General features: G+C 36.6%; 1 protein-coding gene across 3 annotated transcripts in view; it reads right to left on the minus strand.

Annotated features, from left to right (window-relative positions):
• Positions 1–19491, minus strand: part of PDE4B (phosphodiesterase 4B) — a 224325-nt gene that overhangs the window by 22014 nt on the left and 182820 nt on the right. For all 3 annotated transcript variants that reach the window (XM_007424888.2, XM_007424890.3, XM_088153749.1), the window contains one exon: positions 8857–8969. In XM_007424888.2, coding sequence (XP_007424950.1) covers positions 8857–8969 — 113 coding nt within the window. The remainder of the gene's footprint in view (positions 1–8856; positions 8970–19491) is intronic.

Raw genomic sequence — 19491 nt, forward strand, 5'->3', positions numbered from 1 at the left:
AAAAGAAAACTACAAAATAAATACTTTTGGTTGGAACAATTTTAAAAGAACTAGCATTGTTTTACAGACAGTGAGTACTGAGGAATATGTAGATGAAAAAGTAATGTTATTTATCATCTATTATGTTGAGAGCTGCCCAGAGTCGCTTAGATGAGATGAGCGGCCATACAAATTGAAATAATAATAGTAGTAGTAGTAGTAATAATAATAAAAAATAATGTTATGCTGCATAAAACAAAATCAGAAAGAAAAGCTTCTTTTTTCCCCTAAAACATGTTGTTATATTATGTGTGTGTGTGTGTGTGTTTATATTTTGCATGTTGCGTGTGTGTCTGTCTATCTCACATATACAGTGGTACCTCGGCTTACGAACTTAATTCGTGTCGCGACCCGAATCAAATTTTCCCATAAGGTTCAATGTAATTACGGTTAATCCATTCTGAACCATATGTATTTTTTTTTCAAACCGCAAAAATATGAAACAAAATACAGTACGAAGAGAGAGAACGCTAACCTTGCTCGATGCGACTTCTGGCGTGGAGGACAGGAAGGTGGGTGGGGAGGCAGTTATTGCTTGGAGGGAGAGTCCCCCTCCCTACAGGAAGCCACGACCACGTGTCACGGGAGGGAAAATGGCCGCGGATCCTGTTCGTCACCCGATCCGGCGTTCGCGAATGGAAGCAAAATTTTGCGAACGGAGCTGTCCGTGACCCAAATTGATCGTGAACAGAAGCATTCGTGACCCGAGGTACCACTGTATGACATTGCTGAAACATCCTGAGTCCAGTCTCTAAGGGGCAAAATCTGCTGAAACCTGGCTCACACAGTCTCATAATAGCCATTGTTCTGGAATATAAACAATAGCTAGAGATCTCTAAATTGTTTCAGATACATATGTGTTGGACAGATTAACTTAGCCAAAAACATATCAACATATTGCTTATTATGTTATCAAACTGTTTAGCATTTTTTTTAAAAAGAAAAAACCCTATACATTACTAAATGACATAAAGGAGACCCAGTATAGTGCAGTGGTTTAAGACCATGAAAAGTCAGATTTAAGTCCATGCTCCACCATGGAAGCCACTGAGTAGCTTTACAGCAGTTGCTATCTCTCACCCCAACCAACTTCATAGGGTGGTAGTTATGGGAACAACAGGTAGATGGCCTGTTATCTTCTCTGTTCTAAGCTCCTGGACAAAAGACAGTATATAAATCTAATAAAAATAAGTACAGTATTAATGTAGTTTATAGCATGAGTGGATCTGCAGATGAAGTAGATAATGTGACTGCACGTATGTAAATGTAAATACCAGGGTCTCTGTTCTGGTATGTTTCCATATTTTGTACTTATTTTATAGCTCATTCATGTAATGAATTAAAAAATACCAATGTAGCAAAGCCAGAATATGCACAAACAGCATTTAATTACGTACAAGTTCCTTGTTCTCATTTTTTTTTCTTCTTTTGCACAGACATGGAAAGTATCTGGAAATCTATAGTTCACAAGAGCTTCCCATTACATGTAAGCTTGAATTATGGTTAATGGCTCCCAAATGAGCTAGGATGAATCAGCCACATTCAATCCATGGTTTAAAACTGGCTTGTGAAGTAAGTAGCTCCAAGGCCACTCAGAAAGTAATGGATAATAGTGATTTTTTTGCTTAGTTCCCTTCTTTCTAGAAAATAAGTACATACAGAGTCTGGTTTAATTAGCCAGGATTTCTGGGTGAGCATTGTGTGCAGAAATCTAAATATTGTGGTTCTGTTTGTAAACATTAACAGTAATTCTTTCATTACTTATGTAAACACATGATTGGAAGGAAAAGCTCTTACGAGCTTATACAGATTAGTTTATTATGTTATACTTATAACCTGACACCCCCCCCCCCAAATAATCTCTGTAAACTTTGGGCAGAATGCTTCTTTCCTAAATATCAAGATGGTTGTGAAATAAAACACGATGCCCATTTTGCACCAGCTTTTGGATATGTTCCAGGCAAGATGAAGCTGTATTGATTTCAGTGAGAGTTAAACATTTTAAAAATTGTTTTAATTTACATCTCTTGGTCTTAATGAAGTTTAGCCTTTACCAGCAATTCATGTCTTTTGTTTTGTCTTACTATGAAAATTATACGGAGGTAGGATGTATTTTTATAGTCTCTTGAACTTATTGAACTCTTGAATTTATCATCATAAAATAAATGAAAAGAAGACGTAATTTTCCCTTATAATAATTTCCAGGAGTTAGACCAAGACAGAATAGCATAGGTTTATTAGATTAATTTTAGACAGTAAGATATTTAAAAGAAAAGTGAGCAAAAGTTTTCCCCCTCCCCCATCCCCTGTATATGGTTAATTGTGAGGTGAAGAATATTGTATCATGCAAAGAGATTAAGAAGGTAGAGTGCCAAAATGAACATACTACAGTGGCTTTGTTTCATACCATTTTAATGAAGCAATATATAGTTACATACAAGCCCATTGTTTCATGTTTAGCTCTTCTACACATTTTTCTTCTACTTTTGATATAGAGGAAAACCAAAATATTTTTAGATAGAATTTACTATATTATATGGAAGTTTGGGCCAGTGTCAAGTGTAACAGCATTGGGAATCCTATCAGAGTAAAATCTCTTTTTTCCAAGATGAGTTTCCTTCTCAGTAAACAAAGGGAGACCTTAGTGCTCTTTTAATTTAGCACCTGCCTTTAAATACATGTCTTATTAAAAGACCTGTATGAGGATTCATATGAAGAGGAAACACAATACAAGAAAACGTGCAAGAGAAGTTGGCATTGTTTGGTGGTATATTTGGGAAATTTTAATTCTACTAAATGCTTTATTTGGCCCTATAATCAAGTTTAAACAAAGGATAATAAATAGTACAGACTTAGAAGTTATGCACGAATGCACATCACTGAATTCTGGCTCAAGACCAAGCACACATTTCCTTGAATATCACCTTCCAATCTAACAAATAATCCTTCCCTCTCCTCTGAAGAATCATTTTGGCAACAAGGGCCAAAAAGTTGTTCTTCTGCTGCTGATATTTTTTAAATAGGATTCAGACAATCAGTAAATGTACATTTTATAGAAGGAAAGACTAATAATGGGCCATAATAATTAAATCATCTGTTCCCCAACTAATTACTTCCCAGCTCACATAATATTTTGCTTTTTCTGCTGTCTGAAGTGTTCTATACATACATATGAAAAACAAGTCTCCTCTGAATGAGGCTTGATTCTTGGTGTACTTTATGGATATATCCATATAGTTTTCTTGACAACAATATGGAAGTAGTTTGGTATTGCCTTCTTCTGAGATTTCTTTTTCGTTTCGCTTCCCAGTCTAGCCTACAGCCCTGGGATTCCCTGTTGATCTCCCATCTACCAGGTCCAACCCTGCTTAGCTTCCAGCCCAGGAAAGGTCAACCAGGTGCTGCCACCTATTAAGATCACCTCCAAAAAACCCCCACACCATTTAGAAAAATTGACCAGCTGAAAGCATGGAACTTTAAATCCAGACAAACAAGAGTCATATTAAAAATGTGGTTATAGATGGAAAAAAATGAGGCATGACAAGACTCTTTAAACCTGTTTGTGAAGAGGAGGAATTGCATCTAAAGACATCAGGCAAGAATGCAAATGGTTCATCTGTTCAACCATATCCATTCCAGAAGCTCCTGCATGCTGACTTTCTTGACTGTGCTGTTGTATGTTTATTGTGCTAATTTACAACATTCTTTAATAGAAGCCTTGAGTTTGATTGGCTGGAGGAAATTTTATGGCACAATTTGATCTTTATGAATTACTAGTTAAAAAACAGAGTATTACCTGTATTAAACATCTAGAATGAAACTGCATCCTATTTCAAGGACATGCTTACTGGTTGTTCAGCCTTTCGGTACAAAGCTTAGGATAATCAACTAGCAACTTGTGGGCTACGTATGCATTTTATCAGGGCAACCATTATTTCCCAAAGTAATGGTAGGCATCCTCCATCATCCACATTCTAGGATATTAAAAGTAAACAACTGCAGTGGGTTGTCAAAGTGAAGTTAGGGAAGCTTCATTTTGGTAGGTGACACATGAAAAGAATATTCTGAAAGAAATCCAGTGGTGAAAAGGGTAGTGCTTGTAAGGATTAGGGCAAAACCAGCAATATGAAGAGACACAATTTGGTGAGATCTAAGAATTGACTTCATGCATAAAGGATAAAGCCCAGTAATAAAGGCTTTTGGACCTATACATGTATGAGTAAACAACAGTAGTAAAGGAAAATCTATGGATTCTATAGAAAATGTTCTGTTTAAGATGCATAGCTATTGAATCCAGTAAATATCAGAACTGGGTTACAAGTAAAGCAACTAATGAAATATTAGCAGCTCTTTTTCTGACATATCCTGTTTGTTTTCTAGTAGTATACAATCATTTAAGCAAACTTTCAATACCTTAAATAGACCTTAAATACCTTAAATAGAAATAAAATATAGAATAATATTAATAATAATAATAATAATAATACATAGAATAGAAATAAATTTGCACTATTCACCTCTTTCTATTAAAAAAATATTGCTTCTTTTCCCACCTGAAAATTAAGTAATGCAGTTCAGAGGTTATCAGATTAAATGTTCCTCAGTCTCCATATAAAACAAGTCTTTATATAGTCACATCAAATTTAAAATTAATTAAATAATGCATTTTTTAGCAAATTCATACTTACAAACATTAAATTGCTGTAGCTCAAGTTCACCTGAGATTTATCATATGCTTATTATGCTGTTTACAAAAGTATTGATAATTATGACACAACTCTTATGGCTGATTATTAGACTTTCTTTCCTGCAGAAACATTTCCCTTTGCTTAGGCCTCAGTTTCTGCTCTTCTAAGGACAAATGGCCATTAACAAAGGGGAATCCCAAAGAATTCTGTGATTCACAGCTATTAAAGCCCCCTTTTAAGAAACAAAGAGAATGGAAGTAGCAGGTTTTCTAGTGACTGCCAGCAGTTAATCCAAGTAAATCTTTCAGAGACATAGGACTATTTTGTAATGCAGATTAAACAAAGGAAGTTACAGTAAACCCAAAAGCAAGAACAGTTTGGCACACCTTAAGCAAAACATCACGTACCAAATGAGCAAAATTCAGTGCTGGCAGACTCGCATCAGACAACCCACCCAACCCCACATTTCCCAATATGGACATTGTGCAATGAAGCACATAGACAAGGGGCAAACAGCCAGGAGTTACCTCCAAAGTTTACATTAGAGTCCTCATGTTTAGTTTATTTAGCCTCCTAAAACCAAGGCGTGACTGTGAGTGTCCTATGTGACTGAAAACCCTTTAGAAAGAGTGCAGCGAAAGTTTTGTATACATCAATAGATTTTAGTTTACAGATAACGAGGACAATGGCCTAGTATGTGACATTGCTAACAAAGGAGAGGAGGTGTAACGAAACATTTCAAAAAGTGCCTACGTGATGGAAGGATGCATCCCCTTTGGGGTCATTTGGGTGACTCTAAAAATCGCAGCCTGTCTGATTCTGTGAATGCTACTGCTCTCCTTACATTAGTCACACCATATATAAAACAGCTGGACTCATAGGTGGAAAAAGAAAACTTCTTCAGGCATATGAATTAAACATAATATACAGCTACCTAGGTAAGAGCAAAATTATATTAAAGACTTGAATGCTGTAAAAATAATTGTGCAGGAAAACTAGGAATATGCTGCCTTGGCAAACTGAGGTCCTAATTTTATAATAAAAAATATTTAACAGGAGCATAATATTTTAAATGCACTAATCTCAGCTTTATATAAGGTCACATTAAAACATGGAATTACAAACTCACTTTTCATACTGGCAGACAGATGAATATGTTGGGCATATTACTAGGTCCACTTTTTCTATTTAAGAGGCCATTCTATATAATATAAAGCTATATCCACAAAGTCGCAAGTCACAAACACTGATTATTATTCCTATTCCTTAATACAGTGATCATATAGATTATTGCTTACTAATGAAATAGAAATACATATAGCCTGTGCAAATTATGGGATGAGTGACGTTAACCAGTCCTACTAAACATTTATGCCAAAGTCACTAAACGTGTATGGGCATATGAGAGCATGTGTGTGTATTCTGAATTTTAAGAAGTTAGTCAAAATGGTTAAACTACTCTCCCTCTCCCTCTGTCTCTATTCACACACCTATATGAACAGACCTTAAAGTTTTACTGTCAATTTTGGCCATTCTCTATTTGTACCACCTGCTGCCTTTCATAATATGAAGATATTGCTTTTAGAGAGTCCTCTGGTTATATCAAATAACAGGAAAACAAAGGAGGACTCATTTGCCCAATGCATATAATAGCTTATGAGGTTTCCAAATAGCACCACAGCTGTATATTAAATAATAAGGGACGACTAAGACTATGGATAGGATTCAGAAATGAATGTAATGAAATACAAAATAGGGATTGGAAACACAGAAACCTACATGAAAAACCCATCATGAAACTTTAGGAGTAGAAGCAGCAAATATTCCAATTGATATCGTGATTGAATAGGACTGAAAAGATGTATCATTTTAATGAAACTGATACATGCCAAAGCACAGCACATCGATGTGCTATGATGGTGGCTGAGGATGGTTGCTTTTTGCATTCTCAGAATTCTGATTTTTAAAGGTTCCTCTGAACTCTGCTCCTGAATGGGCAAGAATAAATTGCTCATATTTCTTAGTAATTGTTTTACTTAAGAAACATTTCCATCCTATTTACTGAAAGTAAAATAAAATAAAAAAACCTTGAATATTGTCACTTGGGGTCTCTTGGCTATTATCAAATTATCAAGAAACATCTTTTGGGAAACAGTTCTGAAGAACGATTCAAAACCAATCTTTCCTCTGTTGTCTCCTGTTTTTGCAATGCTGTACTTTTAAAACTACGTCTGTCAGGAAGGAGACAGGAAATTCGAGTCACACTTACAACAGCTGTGCCATGCCCACTATCATTCTGAAATGACGTAGTTTGGGCTTCAGTGGCACGGAGCCAGGAACTTAGCAATAGCAGAGGTCAGGAAGATAGGTCACTGTTTTTTCAGCCCTCACACTTGGAATCCTGCAGGATCTACTTGCTGCCTTCCTTTCTCTACTGTTTGTCTGTTCTTTACTATGGGGAGCTAGAAACATCCTGTTTTCAAAACATTAGATTGTTTTGCAATTAGCAAATTTCTATGCAGTAGTCTTTGACGGAAGGAAGACAGATTATTCAGATACTTCACAGATGTGGGAAATTTGACAATAACTCAATTATATTTCAAAAGGCTTCTTAGCAGGCTCTAAGAAGTTTAATTTGTTCTTTACTATATTTTCAGCTGTCAGTATTAAATATTCAAATTCTTTTTTAAAAATTGCAATAAATAATACATATGACAAAGTTTAGACAAAATGAGAAGGGCAGTGCTATCTCATTTCTTTTCTTTTTTTTTAACTGGTGTGATAAGATCTAAGAGAAGCAAAATTGAAACCATGGAATTTTATTTGTGAGGTTTTTTTCATTTGTATTGACAGTTTTATTTGTATTCAAAAATTAGCTATTTGCTTATATAGCATTTTTCCTATGGAAAGCAGTTGTATAATATTCATCTCACTGAAGGTGATTATTTCTTACTCTTAATAGTAGAAACAAACTGCAAAATGGTACCTGCATAAGGCTCCCGCCTAGTGGCCATCCTTAGTTTGTAAATGGCTTCTAGACCATACTAATAAATATGCCTGAATGCACACTTTGGATCAGACTGATAAAAGAGAGCTAACAAAGCACCTGAAGAAAGTTATCCATGTTGTTCACTGATCAGACCACAGAGTGTGGAGTCTTTGCATTATCACTGGGGAAGAATGCATTGAGCTCTTCAGTCAGACACAAGCCATGTGTTCTCTCAAAAAGTGCCTGAGATTATAGTTGAGGTGGTTCTCATGGCATCAGGGAATAGGTTGGCCTTTTGTTAGTCAACATTCAGGCCATTATCCAGCTGAGGTGTGGTTTCAATTTTAAATAATATCCAACTCTTAGATTTTAAGGACATGGAAAAGGAGATAAATGCATTTGTCTTTAGAGGATAAATAGTATAAAACACTTCTTTAAAGTGTATACCCACACACACCTTACTAAATTATAATAAGAATCAGATATTTCAGGTAACTCAGGATTACCTATCAACTTCTCAACATACCTTATTACATAATTTAGAAATAATGAAGCAGTATTATATATGACTTGTCACCACATGCAAACATATACATACAATATATAACTAAAATTAAAACAAGCCCCAGTTATACAATCCATGCTAAATAAAGATTACAGGTGGAAACTCACACCATTGCAAGCAATTTAATGTACTGAGGGGGGGAAAAATGGCAAAGGTTTCATAAGGATAGTTATACTTTTGATCCACATCAAAAGTACAACTATTTTCAGTTGATTTGCTGATGATTGCTACTGCTGCTATATATTGTACAAATAATGTAAGAATATTTCCAGAACTACTTTTGGTATACAGTTATATGCTAGAATTTGTTCTTTAGCTTTATAAATTGCTTTGTTATAAAAATAACATATGTTATATTTAATTATATAATATTAAATAGTAAAACTTGATAATTAAATACAATAGAGTTCTGCTAAGGATTTTGAAAGTTTGGAATCATTCATTTACATTGCTCCATTTTTTTAAAATAGGGCAGTAACCCTATTTTAATAAGGGGAGACAGGATGGAAGAATTCATAACTTTTCACTGTTCTGATGTTTAAAATGCATGTGTGTGTGTAATTTTTCTCTCTTACCTTATTGGATGCCATCTCACTAACAGATCGGTAGGTTTGAATAGTTTCAAGTTGGTCTAAACACCAGTCCAATTCCTCCAAAGTTTCCATTGCTAATTTTTGATAAGATTCTTCTGCAAATAAACACATAGACCTGTAGTTAGGCTTGAGTGATGGCAGGCTTTCCATGGTGGAGTGGCTGACACGACTTGGTCCGACACTGCTGTAGGTACTACAGTGCTCTTTCATCATGAGTTCTGCAGGCTCTGTTCCACTCTCTAGTAGAACAAATCAATGCACGTCCGGCCTTTGAATGGCCGTTGTGGTTTTGTGGGATGTGTGTGTGTTTCTTGCTCTCTTTTTGTCCGGGCAGGCTTTGAAGAAGCAGTTTCAGTAATATATCAACAAACTTCCTCTAGAAAGTGGTGTAGGAGGAGGGATACTCTCTGACAGGCTCATCTGCATATGTGTGCACTCACAGAACAGCCGAGAAAAAGCAAAGGTTTTTTTCCTCTCCACTTAACATTACTCATCTCACCATTTCTACTACTAAGTGATGACATTTTTATAAGACATTTAAAGTGTCATCAAGGGATATTAGGCAATCAAAGTGTAACTCTTCTTTTTTTCCCTCTTAGAAAACAGATTCATATTTTTTTTTAAGAAGAAAGACAGAAATAAGTCAAAGTTCAGTTCATAAACTTGTTCAGGTTTGATAATCTGTTTCAAAGAGTATTTTCACAAGTGTTACAAAAAAACCCTGTTAATTAAGGTTTAGTTCATTGGTTCTTTGATGAAATTTATCTAATGGGAAACAAATGGAAACTATGAAATTGCTTTTCTTAAATTATTATTAAAGTTCCATTTTGTTCATGCCAAAGTCACAAAGAACTTCTAGACTGGATTTCTAGAAGAGGTTTCCAAAACATTTGCTCTTTTTGTCAACAGAATTTTTCAAAAGATTTTCTAAAGTTGTAGTCTTAAATATAGGACTGAATATGCCTATGGAACTCACTGAGGTATATTTCTGAGTGGCAGTATAAAAACCCTTCTGGAAGAAATGGTTTAGGCAAGTTGCTTGAGAGGTCTTGGGAAAGCTACCAGAACTGAGCTACAGAATTCCAGACTTCTAGACCTCTTTTCTACTAACTAGTGGACATTCAGAATTTTGCAACCCAGATCTAGTACACCTAATTTAAGGTAGTGGCAAAGGTGATAAATAGCAAAGTTTTATCTTTTTTGTTTTGTTTTCTTGCCTGCTGCTATTCCAGTTACAATAGCTGAGCCCTACAATGCTATTCCTGCCATGCAATGCATCTTCAGGCATTGTTCAACATTACAAATGGCATTATATAGAATTTAAAATATTAAAACATAAATCAGTGGTTATGCATAATGGAGTAATGCCATCAGTCAGATGTCAAGATGAATAAAAATGTTTAGCATATACCTAAATAAAAATAAAGTTGGTAATATCTTATGTCTAGCAGGAGGCTGTCCTACAGAATGATGCCACAACAGGAAAAGTCACCTTTTCTGCTTGATGCCAAATGAACATCTACAAGATGTGGTACAACCAGGAGAATGACTGTTGATAATGACAGTGGCAGGGTAGATTTAGTTTAGACCTTAAAATCTCTGGGTTGTAAGGCTTGAATATTCCTTATTCTTTAAGATCTGAAACTTCATGCACTAGGACCACCCTAAGGATAAGGCTAATCATCATAATATATCCTGCTGATTTCGTATTAATTGATAAGATTCTCTATAGGGTTGGCATTTTTAAGAACTTTTTTTAAAAAAAAATGTATTTTATACACCTATAATATTATTTGAATATGTACATGTTTATAACTGGGACCACCTGCAGATATTAAACCTGCACATGCAGGCATTATACGTGTATTTTGAGAAGACACACATATAAGTCTGCTCATCTTCAATTATATCAATTGACTACCAATGTCTCCAGGAGGGTTATAAGTACATTTGGCTGAACTCATATAATTGTGATCACTGTTTCTAGCCTGTTCAGCTGGAAATATTTGCAACTAAAGACCCTGCAGTCTTTAGCATGTTCATCTCAATATGTTTATTTTGTAAATTTGCTGGATTTGTACCTTCCTCTTCATCCAAGAGCAGAAGGTAATTTATACAGGATCTCTTTTATATCCCCACAATAGAACCCTGTGAGGTAGGCTGGGCTGAAAGAGAATGACTGGGCCAAAATCACCCAGGGAATTTCAGAGGAACTGGATCTCCCCAGTCCTGGTCCAACTTCTTCACTGGTTCCCATGTAATCAAAAATTGGTGGAAAAACAGGGTACTTTGCAACTACAGTAGCTGATGTGCCCTCATCTTCACTGCACCTTTCTTTTTAATTGAATAGTTAATCAACTATAGGCAGGCTAAAAGCCTAAAAATGGCTACAAAGATGCTCCTTGTTTGAGGTAAATTACTGTTCATAGACTCTAACTGAAATAGCAGAAATAGACTTTATGGGAAAACAGAAGGTTAGGGTCAAGTAGTGTTTCTTGAAAAGGTTAGACATCTTATTTTAAAAAAGAGAAGTTCTAAACCTCAGCTGTTTCACTTTAAATACTCAATTTCTTATAACATTGAGCAAGAGGAAGTTTGGCTAGTTTGAGAAACCACCTCTTACAAAACCAGGGGTTATGTGAGATGCCTCTCCAAGGTTTTTTCATAGTAGCGGTTTCACACCCCCACAGAAATACATGATCAAAAGTCTACTATAATAAGGACTCAGCTCCTGATCCTATTTCATGAACCCAACCCAATGAAAGCATGCATTTTTTTTTTTAACCTGAAGCCCCATCTAGTCACACTCTGGTCAAATCAACTTTAAGCTAATCAAACTTTAAGCTTTATGAGATTCTTCGGTCAAAATAGAAGAAAAAGTTTTAAGCTGGCCTCTAGATATTTGATACATGTGTGTTTCTGCAGTGTTCTTTGGGAACTGCAGTCAGGTTAGCAGTGGCACCTTGCCTGAGCTCTTGTTCATTGTTCCAAGACTGTTAGAAGCAGTTTTAGTGTATAAGCACTAAAGGGGGAATCTCACTTAATAAACAGCAGGTAGCTGCAACTCCCAGTTGTCCTACCCGTGTTGAAGTGGGTGGAAAGGTCAATAAGTAATAAAAAGAAAGAAATATGCGAGCAGATGATGGGGCTTATTTGGGGAAGCATGACCTCCCTCATCCATCCCCCTCCCCTACATTTACGCCACAGCTGGAGTAAAATTAAGTTAAAATTTATGCTGGAGTACAATTCAACCATCAGAAAAAAAGGTTGGTTTCACATTATGTCTGAATAAAATAAGAAGATTCAGTGATCGCATTCCGCATGCAAAACAATAGCTGATATAGAACTTACTGAGCGCAAACAAGCGAAATGAAAATCTCAGTATTAATTTTGAAAAAAGGTAGAACACTTGACACCCACCCACACAAATGAGTTTAGCTTCCTATTCATGATAATGATGATGATGTGCCATCAAGTCAGCATGAACTCTTAGTAACCGCTTAGATAATTTTCTCCAGGATGATTTGTTCTCAACCTGGTCCTTCAGGTTTTCCAACGGTTACACCCATTACCACTGTAATTGAATCTATCCACCTTGCTGCTGGTTGCCTCTTTCTTCCTTCCACCATTCCCAGCCCTGCAGATGTTTCAAGATATTTTTACTCATATTGCAACCATATTATTTCTGTACATGATCAGTGATGCTGCTTTAAGCAGATGCTAATATTCCTTTTTCACTATTTAAGAAAGCAAATCATTAAACCTGTCTAATCCTATATAATCCTTATATAGGATTATATAAATTGCTACAGAAATATATATGAGTTCTTCAGATGGTTATATCTTTATGGTGCATTTATTTTTATTTATTTAAATTTAGTTATATATTTGTTTATTGTTGGTATCTTATTCTTTTTTCTTGCTACAAATCAAGGGAGATATTATAAAAAATATATATATTCAGGACCATATTACTGTTAAAATAACATTACATTTGGGAACCCATAAGTCTTTAGCCAGCTAGTTAATTTTTGGAATGTATGTATAAGATACAGTGAACAAGCATGGACCATAGTCTGGGGCTTACTTACCATGTTTGATGATCCTGCCCTTATCAAAATGACCTCAAAATCCATAATCAGAAAAATCAAATTGAAAAATATTTACTTATCAAAATGTCCAAAGACCTTAGGAGGGGTTTACCCATGCAAGAATTGAGCAAATAGACATAATGGTAAACTATGGAAGGTTTAATCAAGTCCCTTTTCAAAAACATACATACTGTATATCCATGGTACATCAGAGTTGAGGATATAGCATATATATTATTTGAATGCCAGTTGTATAGCATAGAAAGAGATCATTATCTTGAACTTTATCTTGGGACTCATCTCAGAACAACATATTTTATGTGGGGTCAGAACTCATATATCACATATAAAATGGCCTCCTTTTTGAATAAAGCAGCGCAGTTGAGAGCCACGCATGTAGATCTGCTTGGAATAAATTGTAAGAGTGATAAGGATATATGAACTAAGATTTTGTTTTTAGTTATACCATTGTGGATTATTTTATTTAATCATCTGTGTTATGATATGGCTTTATGCTAATCAATAAAGTGCTATTATCTATCTCTATCTCTATTTTAGCCACCAGAAAAATAATGACAAAGTACAACTATTACTGCCTTTTGCACCATCCTCAGGCACACTACTTGAGCTGCTCTTGAAATTCAGTCTGAGATGCCCCAATGTACTGGATCCTGCTTAAAAATCCATTGCAAAACCATCCTACAGAAAAAAATGACTTCAAAACCTATTTTCCAACAGGATCCTCAGCATGTTGTAGATGGCCTGCTTGTCTGGCTGCCAGTGACACCTGCAAAGATCCTGGATCCGATCCCTCAACTAACACCTAGGAAGGTTCATGATGACAAGCTAATCCCCTCTGAGCTAATAAAAAATAATTCAGCATGATGGGATCCTATTTTGCCTTCATGCTAATATCTGTCAGTAAGTACAGTTGTAACTCTAGGAACTGGAGACAGCAGTTATTGTTCCCATCTTCAAAATGGTAGGGGAATGATCTAGCAATCTACAGATCATTAGGTTACTCAGCATAGTCAGTAAGCACTATGTGAGACATCTATACTAGAAACAAAGAGACTAGCTGGAATAAAAAAATCTTAGGAAATGTTAGGAAAAGTTCCTAGCAGAGGAACAGGTTGGGTTCAGGGCCAAGCTACCTTTGGTCACTGCTTAATGACTCAGCATTTAATTAAGAAATACTCCATTCTTCCCAGAGTTTCCTTGTACCTAGTTTTTATAGTTCTCAAGTCCTCATTTGACTCCATCTCTAGACCCATACGGCAGGAAAAAATGGAAGTTTCTTTGAAAGATAGTGCTTGCTATCTTTCATCCACACCCTCCATGATGGTACATCCCTTCAGGCAATCCCCCTAGGTTTTTTTCCCCCCAAGTACTGTTCTAACCAGAGAGGGTGTCAAACAAGGCTGCACATCTTTCTTGCCCCTTCTAAATGCTGTGGACTTAGATGGCCTGGATGTTCACCTCTACCCCCTAAGTCCACAAAAAAATCCATCTCCATCCAGTTTTATGCAGGTGGCGTGGTAATTCTATAGGGCTTGGAGGAACACTGGGGACCCTTGTTCAATACTGCAAGGAGGATCATCTGGAAATAAATGTGCATAAAACCATAATCATGGACTTTGCCAGGACATCAAAGGGAGTTCCTGGCCTGTAAATTGGAATGTAATTCGACAGATCTCATGGTTAAACACCTTGGTGTCAGACTTACAGCTTCACCTGGAAACTGTTAATCCAAGGAGCAAGAATTCAAGAACTTTGATTAAGAACATTTATTAGAAGGAAGTTTAAACATGAATCCCAGTGAGTCCTCTGCTTTCAGATGAGACATTTATACATAGACAGTTAAGGTGGTCAAACTTTTGACTCTTTCCTCCCACCTTTTCTTTGTGGAAGGATGGAAGCTTGTATTTTTTGTGAAAGCAGGATAGACTTGCATTGGTTCTCTATTTGATAACAATTATTCCAATGAACTGAGAAGGAATTATCACCTTGGGGGTGACCTTCTCTGCCTCTGACTCCAGGAAGGTCTACAACAACTATTTTGCCCAAAATGTCCTGACAGCTACCACTATTCTAAAATTCTTCTGATGAAAAGGAGGCTTTTTCAAACTTGCAACCAAGCTTTTTGAAATAAAATTGATGGCACTACTTTTTATGAAACTTTGGAACTTTGCAGCCAAGAAGGCTTTTACCCAGCTTCATCTGGTATACCAATTGTGCCCTTTCCTAGATCAGGGGGCCCTTCAGATAGTTACTCATGCCCTGGCCACCTCACAGCTTGACTACTGCAATGCACTCTAAATGGGCTGCCCTTGAAGACTACCCAGAAACTTCAGCTGATCCAGAATGCAGCAGCGTGGGCAGTGATGGGCATGCCTCAGTATGCCCATGTAACTCCTCTGCTTCATGAGCTGCATTGATTGCCAGTTTGCTTCTGGGTGCAATTCAAGGAGCTGGTCACTACCGACAAACCCCTACATGGCATAAGGGCCTGATTACTTGAGGGACTGCCTGTCTCCCATAGTATCTGCCCAACTGGTTCGATCTGGCAGAGTTGCCACACTCCAGGTTCCATCGATTAAACATTGCCACCTATCAAGAACCCAGAAGTGCACCTTCTCTGTAGCAACACCTGCCCTCTGGAATGAGATTCCCCCTGAAATTTGAACAGCCTATTATTACTGGCACTATCTTTGCTTTCGTTTGCCACAGTCGTTCTACTTCTATTTGCAGCTCTTCATATTTTGTGATTTTCTCCAGTTCTTTCTCTTCTATTCTGCTGTCTCCAGGTATTGCAATGTCCACTGTCCAGACTTTTTTGTCTTTCTTATTCACCATTGTTAAGTTGGGGGTGTTATGTGGCAGGTGCTTGTCTGTTTGAAGTCTAAAGTCCCAGAGCACTTTAGCTTCTTCATTTTCTATTACTTTGTCTGTTTTGTGGTCCCTCCAGTTCTTGCTTGCAGGCAAATGGTATTCCTTGCAGATACTCCAATGCACCATTGTTGCTACTTTGTCATGCCATTGTTTGTAGTCAGTCTGGGCAATCTTCTTGCAGCAACTAACTAGGAGGTCCACTGTTTCTTCAGCTTTTTTGCAGACGCGGCATTTGCTGTCTGTTGCTGTCTTCTCAATTCTGGCTTTGTATGCATTTATTCTTAAGGCTTGGTCTTGTGCCACCAGAATTAGCCCCTCTGTCTCTTTCTTCAGCTTTCCTGCTCTTAGCCGTTGCCAGGTCTTGTTGTTATCTGCTTTGCCTGCTAGTTGTTTTTTTTTTTTTTTAATATACTAGCCATGTAATACTTTGCCTTGCTGTGTCTCTTTTCTGTTCTTCATTTGGTCTTTCTTATAGGCCAGTTTGGTCTCTTTGGTATTCAGTAAGCCTTCAAGATATACTAGCTTCAGTGCATCTTCTTCACTGTTCTTCAGATATTCTTCCAATGCCCTTTTTTCTTCTCCAACTATCTGGTGTATTGCAACATTCCATGCCCACCTATGTTCCTTGATAAGTAGAGTCTGTCAATGTTGCTGTGTGGATGAAGGACATGATTCATTGTCATTATTTTTCTGGTCTTCCTATCCAGGGCTTTTAGTTCAGCTTGATGATGATGATCTTGTCTTGGTCCCTTTTCCAAAGGTGCCTCTCTGGAACTCATCCACTTCAAATTCCTAACAGCAATACTCCAGATTCTTAAGACTATTCTTTTTCTCAGTGGACCTACCTGGAGAATATCAGTCTATCTGGAAGCAAACTTTGCTGGCTAAATTAACATTACTTGAGCTTCCCCCATGGCAAACTATTCTTCCTGGGTTAGGAGCAGAATGTATTGGATACAGAATGCCAAAGTGCCTTAGCCAAGGCTCTCCCATCCCCAAGAATCCCTCCCCCATCCCAAGAACTGAAAGCCTAAGGTATATAACAATGCCAGTTGTATATTTTATGCAGCTAGAAGGCCCTAACTGCAGAATGACCTTCACTTTGGCTTGTTGCAACACTGCCCTTTTGGCTGTGCTAGATGAAAGATACAGGAAGGTCCCCTTCCGCTAACGTCGGTGTCCCTACAATGCCAAGCAAGTCAAAATGACCAAACACATCCTTCTCTCCTGCTCATTTTACAAAGACATCCGCAGTACCCTTATTCTCCCACTACTTGCATTACCAGGTTATCAGGCCACAAAGACCAATTTTACATCTCTGTACTACTCTCAGACTCTAATCCCTTCACACAGAACATTTCCAAGTTCCATTCAGCAGCATGCAAGATTTTCTGGGTATTGACTGCACGGTAGAGCTAATCAGGTTTGACAAATGCCTGGCTATTATAATGCTGTCTCTAATTTCCATTTATTCAGATAATATAGTTTTTGTTGCTCCTTCTTAACTTTTAATTTGCTTTTCTTTTTTTTTTAGATAATTCTGGATATAGTTATATTTTATTCAACACTTATTTTTAACTAAATAAGTTTACCTTATAGCTAATCTAACGATTAAGTTTATCTTATAGTTTTTATCTTACCAGCTTTTAACTCTATAATTACTATGCTTAAGGCACCTGGACATAGATAGTTCCATACTCACTGTGCTTTTTACTTCATGCAGGTTAAGGGCTGAAATAAAAGTACTGATTGATTGATTGATTAATTGATTGATTGACTGATTTTCCAGTGGGAAGAAGTCATTTGTGTAACCCCTTATTTAGCTGTGTATAAATATGAGAAAAGGCTAAATGGGTATTTCCTATCATTACATTTTAATCACTGCATTTTCGTTTGCAGATACCTGTTAAAAAAGAACACAATTAAATCAGAGTTAGCCCCCATACAATGAAAAGGGTGTCTATAAATGTTATTTCCACTTAAACATTTTACTGAGCACTAACCATTGCCTGAATGTCACCCTGGAGTTTAGAGAGGTAATAGAGAAGGAAGCAAAAGAATCTTCCACAGCAGACATTTGGGCAGGGTTTAGGTGATCGTTCAATAATCCCAAATTAAACATGTATGTGAGAAACACGCTTCATTTAACTTTCAAAGCCCAAGAGCTGCATCTTATTTTGACATGCCAAAACATGAAATAAAATTACAGTATATGAGATAGCCGACATCAATTCTGGGCCTCCTGCAGTGAATGTATACCTGAGACTTTGTACTTACATTAAATAATACTTACATTCAGACATTAAAAAGGGATACATCGACCTGAAATGTATTGGAAGTTAGTCTGAATGCTATGCAGCCTTTATTTGAATATTTTAGGATAAATGTTTTCCAAAATATTTCATTCTTTTGTTGATCTTGAATAAAAGTAGGCACGTGTGCCTAATACTGTGGCTTTATTTCATCCCAATCACAGGTATCTACAACGATAGGGAACGGGGTTTGCTTCCTTGTGCCTCTGCATCAGGCTGCACATTTCTTAAACTGCCTCTGTTTATATTCGCAACCTCTGAATACCATTTAGATACATATGTTCAAATTATATGATTCACTTAATTAGCTCTTTTTAAAATGTGCTATCACATTATTTTCTGATAAAGATACATTTTGTTCTGGTCCCATCTATTTGTTTGTTTTTAGAGTGCGGCCTCCATCATCCTATATGATGATCCATAGTATAGCCTTTAATTTGAAGAAATTTACACAAGGATGTGTTTCACACAGGTAATATAAAAATATATACTCAATAAGATTCAGGAGTGTTATGAGACCTTCAGAGGCCAAACATTTGAGCTGGTTGATGCTGTTTCTCATATGGAATTATGCAGAAGTAATTTATTTTTATTGCCTTATATTGTCTCTACCAATATTGTCCTCTGAATATCCTACATCTAATTACTTTATTTAAAATGTTATTCTAAAAGATGCACTTGATGACTGTCAGGGGTTTCCCTCAATGCCCTAAATTAATAGAATTTGCAGGCAAATGGTCATTTCCTCACTGATTCATGAATGATTAAAAAAATTCCACTGGGCATTGGAGAACTAAGGTGGGTCAATAAAATGATTATATGCCAAATATCATTTGCTCAAGGAGCCAGATCTATATACATTTCCTTCCAGTCATGCCCCAAGATAAGTCCCTTTTTTCTTGCTATTCCTGCTTGTTCACTGACCAAAGTAGTTCAAGTTTGCAGGTAAATTTCATTCTTTAAGGCCTCCTAAGATATTAATGTGAAATGAGAAGTTTCCTGCATTTTGTGACTTCCACTGTATGCCATCCAATTACTATCATTTTTCTTTATGAGTTGTGGTAGCTTCAGGACACTGTTTGCTTTGTGCAGTTCTGTAAAGCATAACTGTGCCAGAACATGAAATGCTCTGTACTAATACTGCTCTGTAGGCAAAATGAAATGTAACGTAAAGCATTATACACAATCCAAATTTATTTTTAGGAATGGTATTGGGCTATAATTAATAATAACTAGGCATGTGTATCCTGAGTGTGTCTCACTACATTGTATGTTTCTACCTTAGTTGGTGGGATGCAGTCAACAGTATGTTGGCTTTCAAG

The sequence above is a fragment of the Python bivittatus genome, unplaced genomic scaffold (genome assembly GCF_059951505.1).
Source record: "Python bivittatus isolate LINGU-HERP-01145 unplaced genomic scaffold, Pbiv_v1 ctg000700_np1212, whole genome shotgun sequence".
In the NCBI taxonomy this organism is placed as follows: domain Eukaryota; kingdom Metazoa; phylum Chordata; class Lepidosauria; order Squamata; family Pythonidae; genus Python; species Python bivittatus.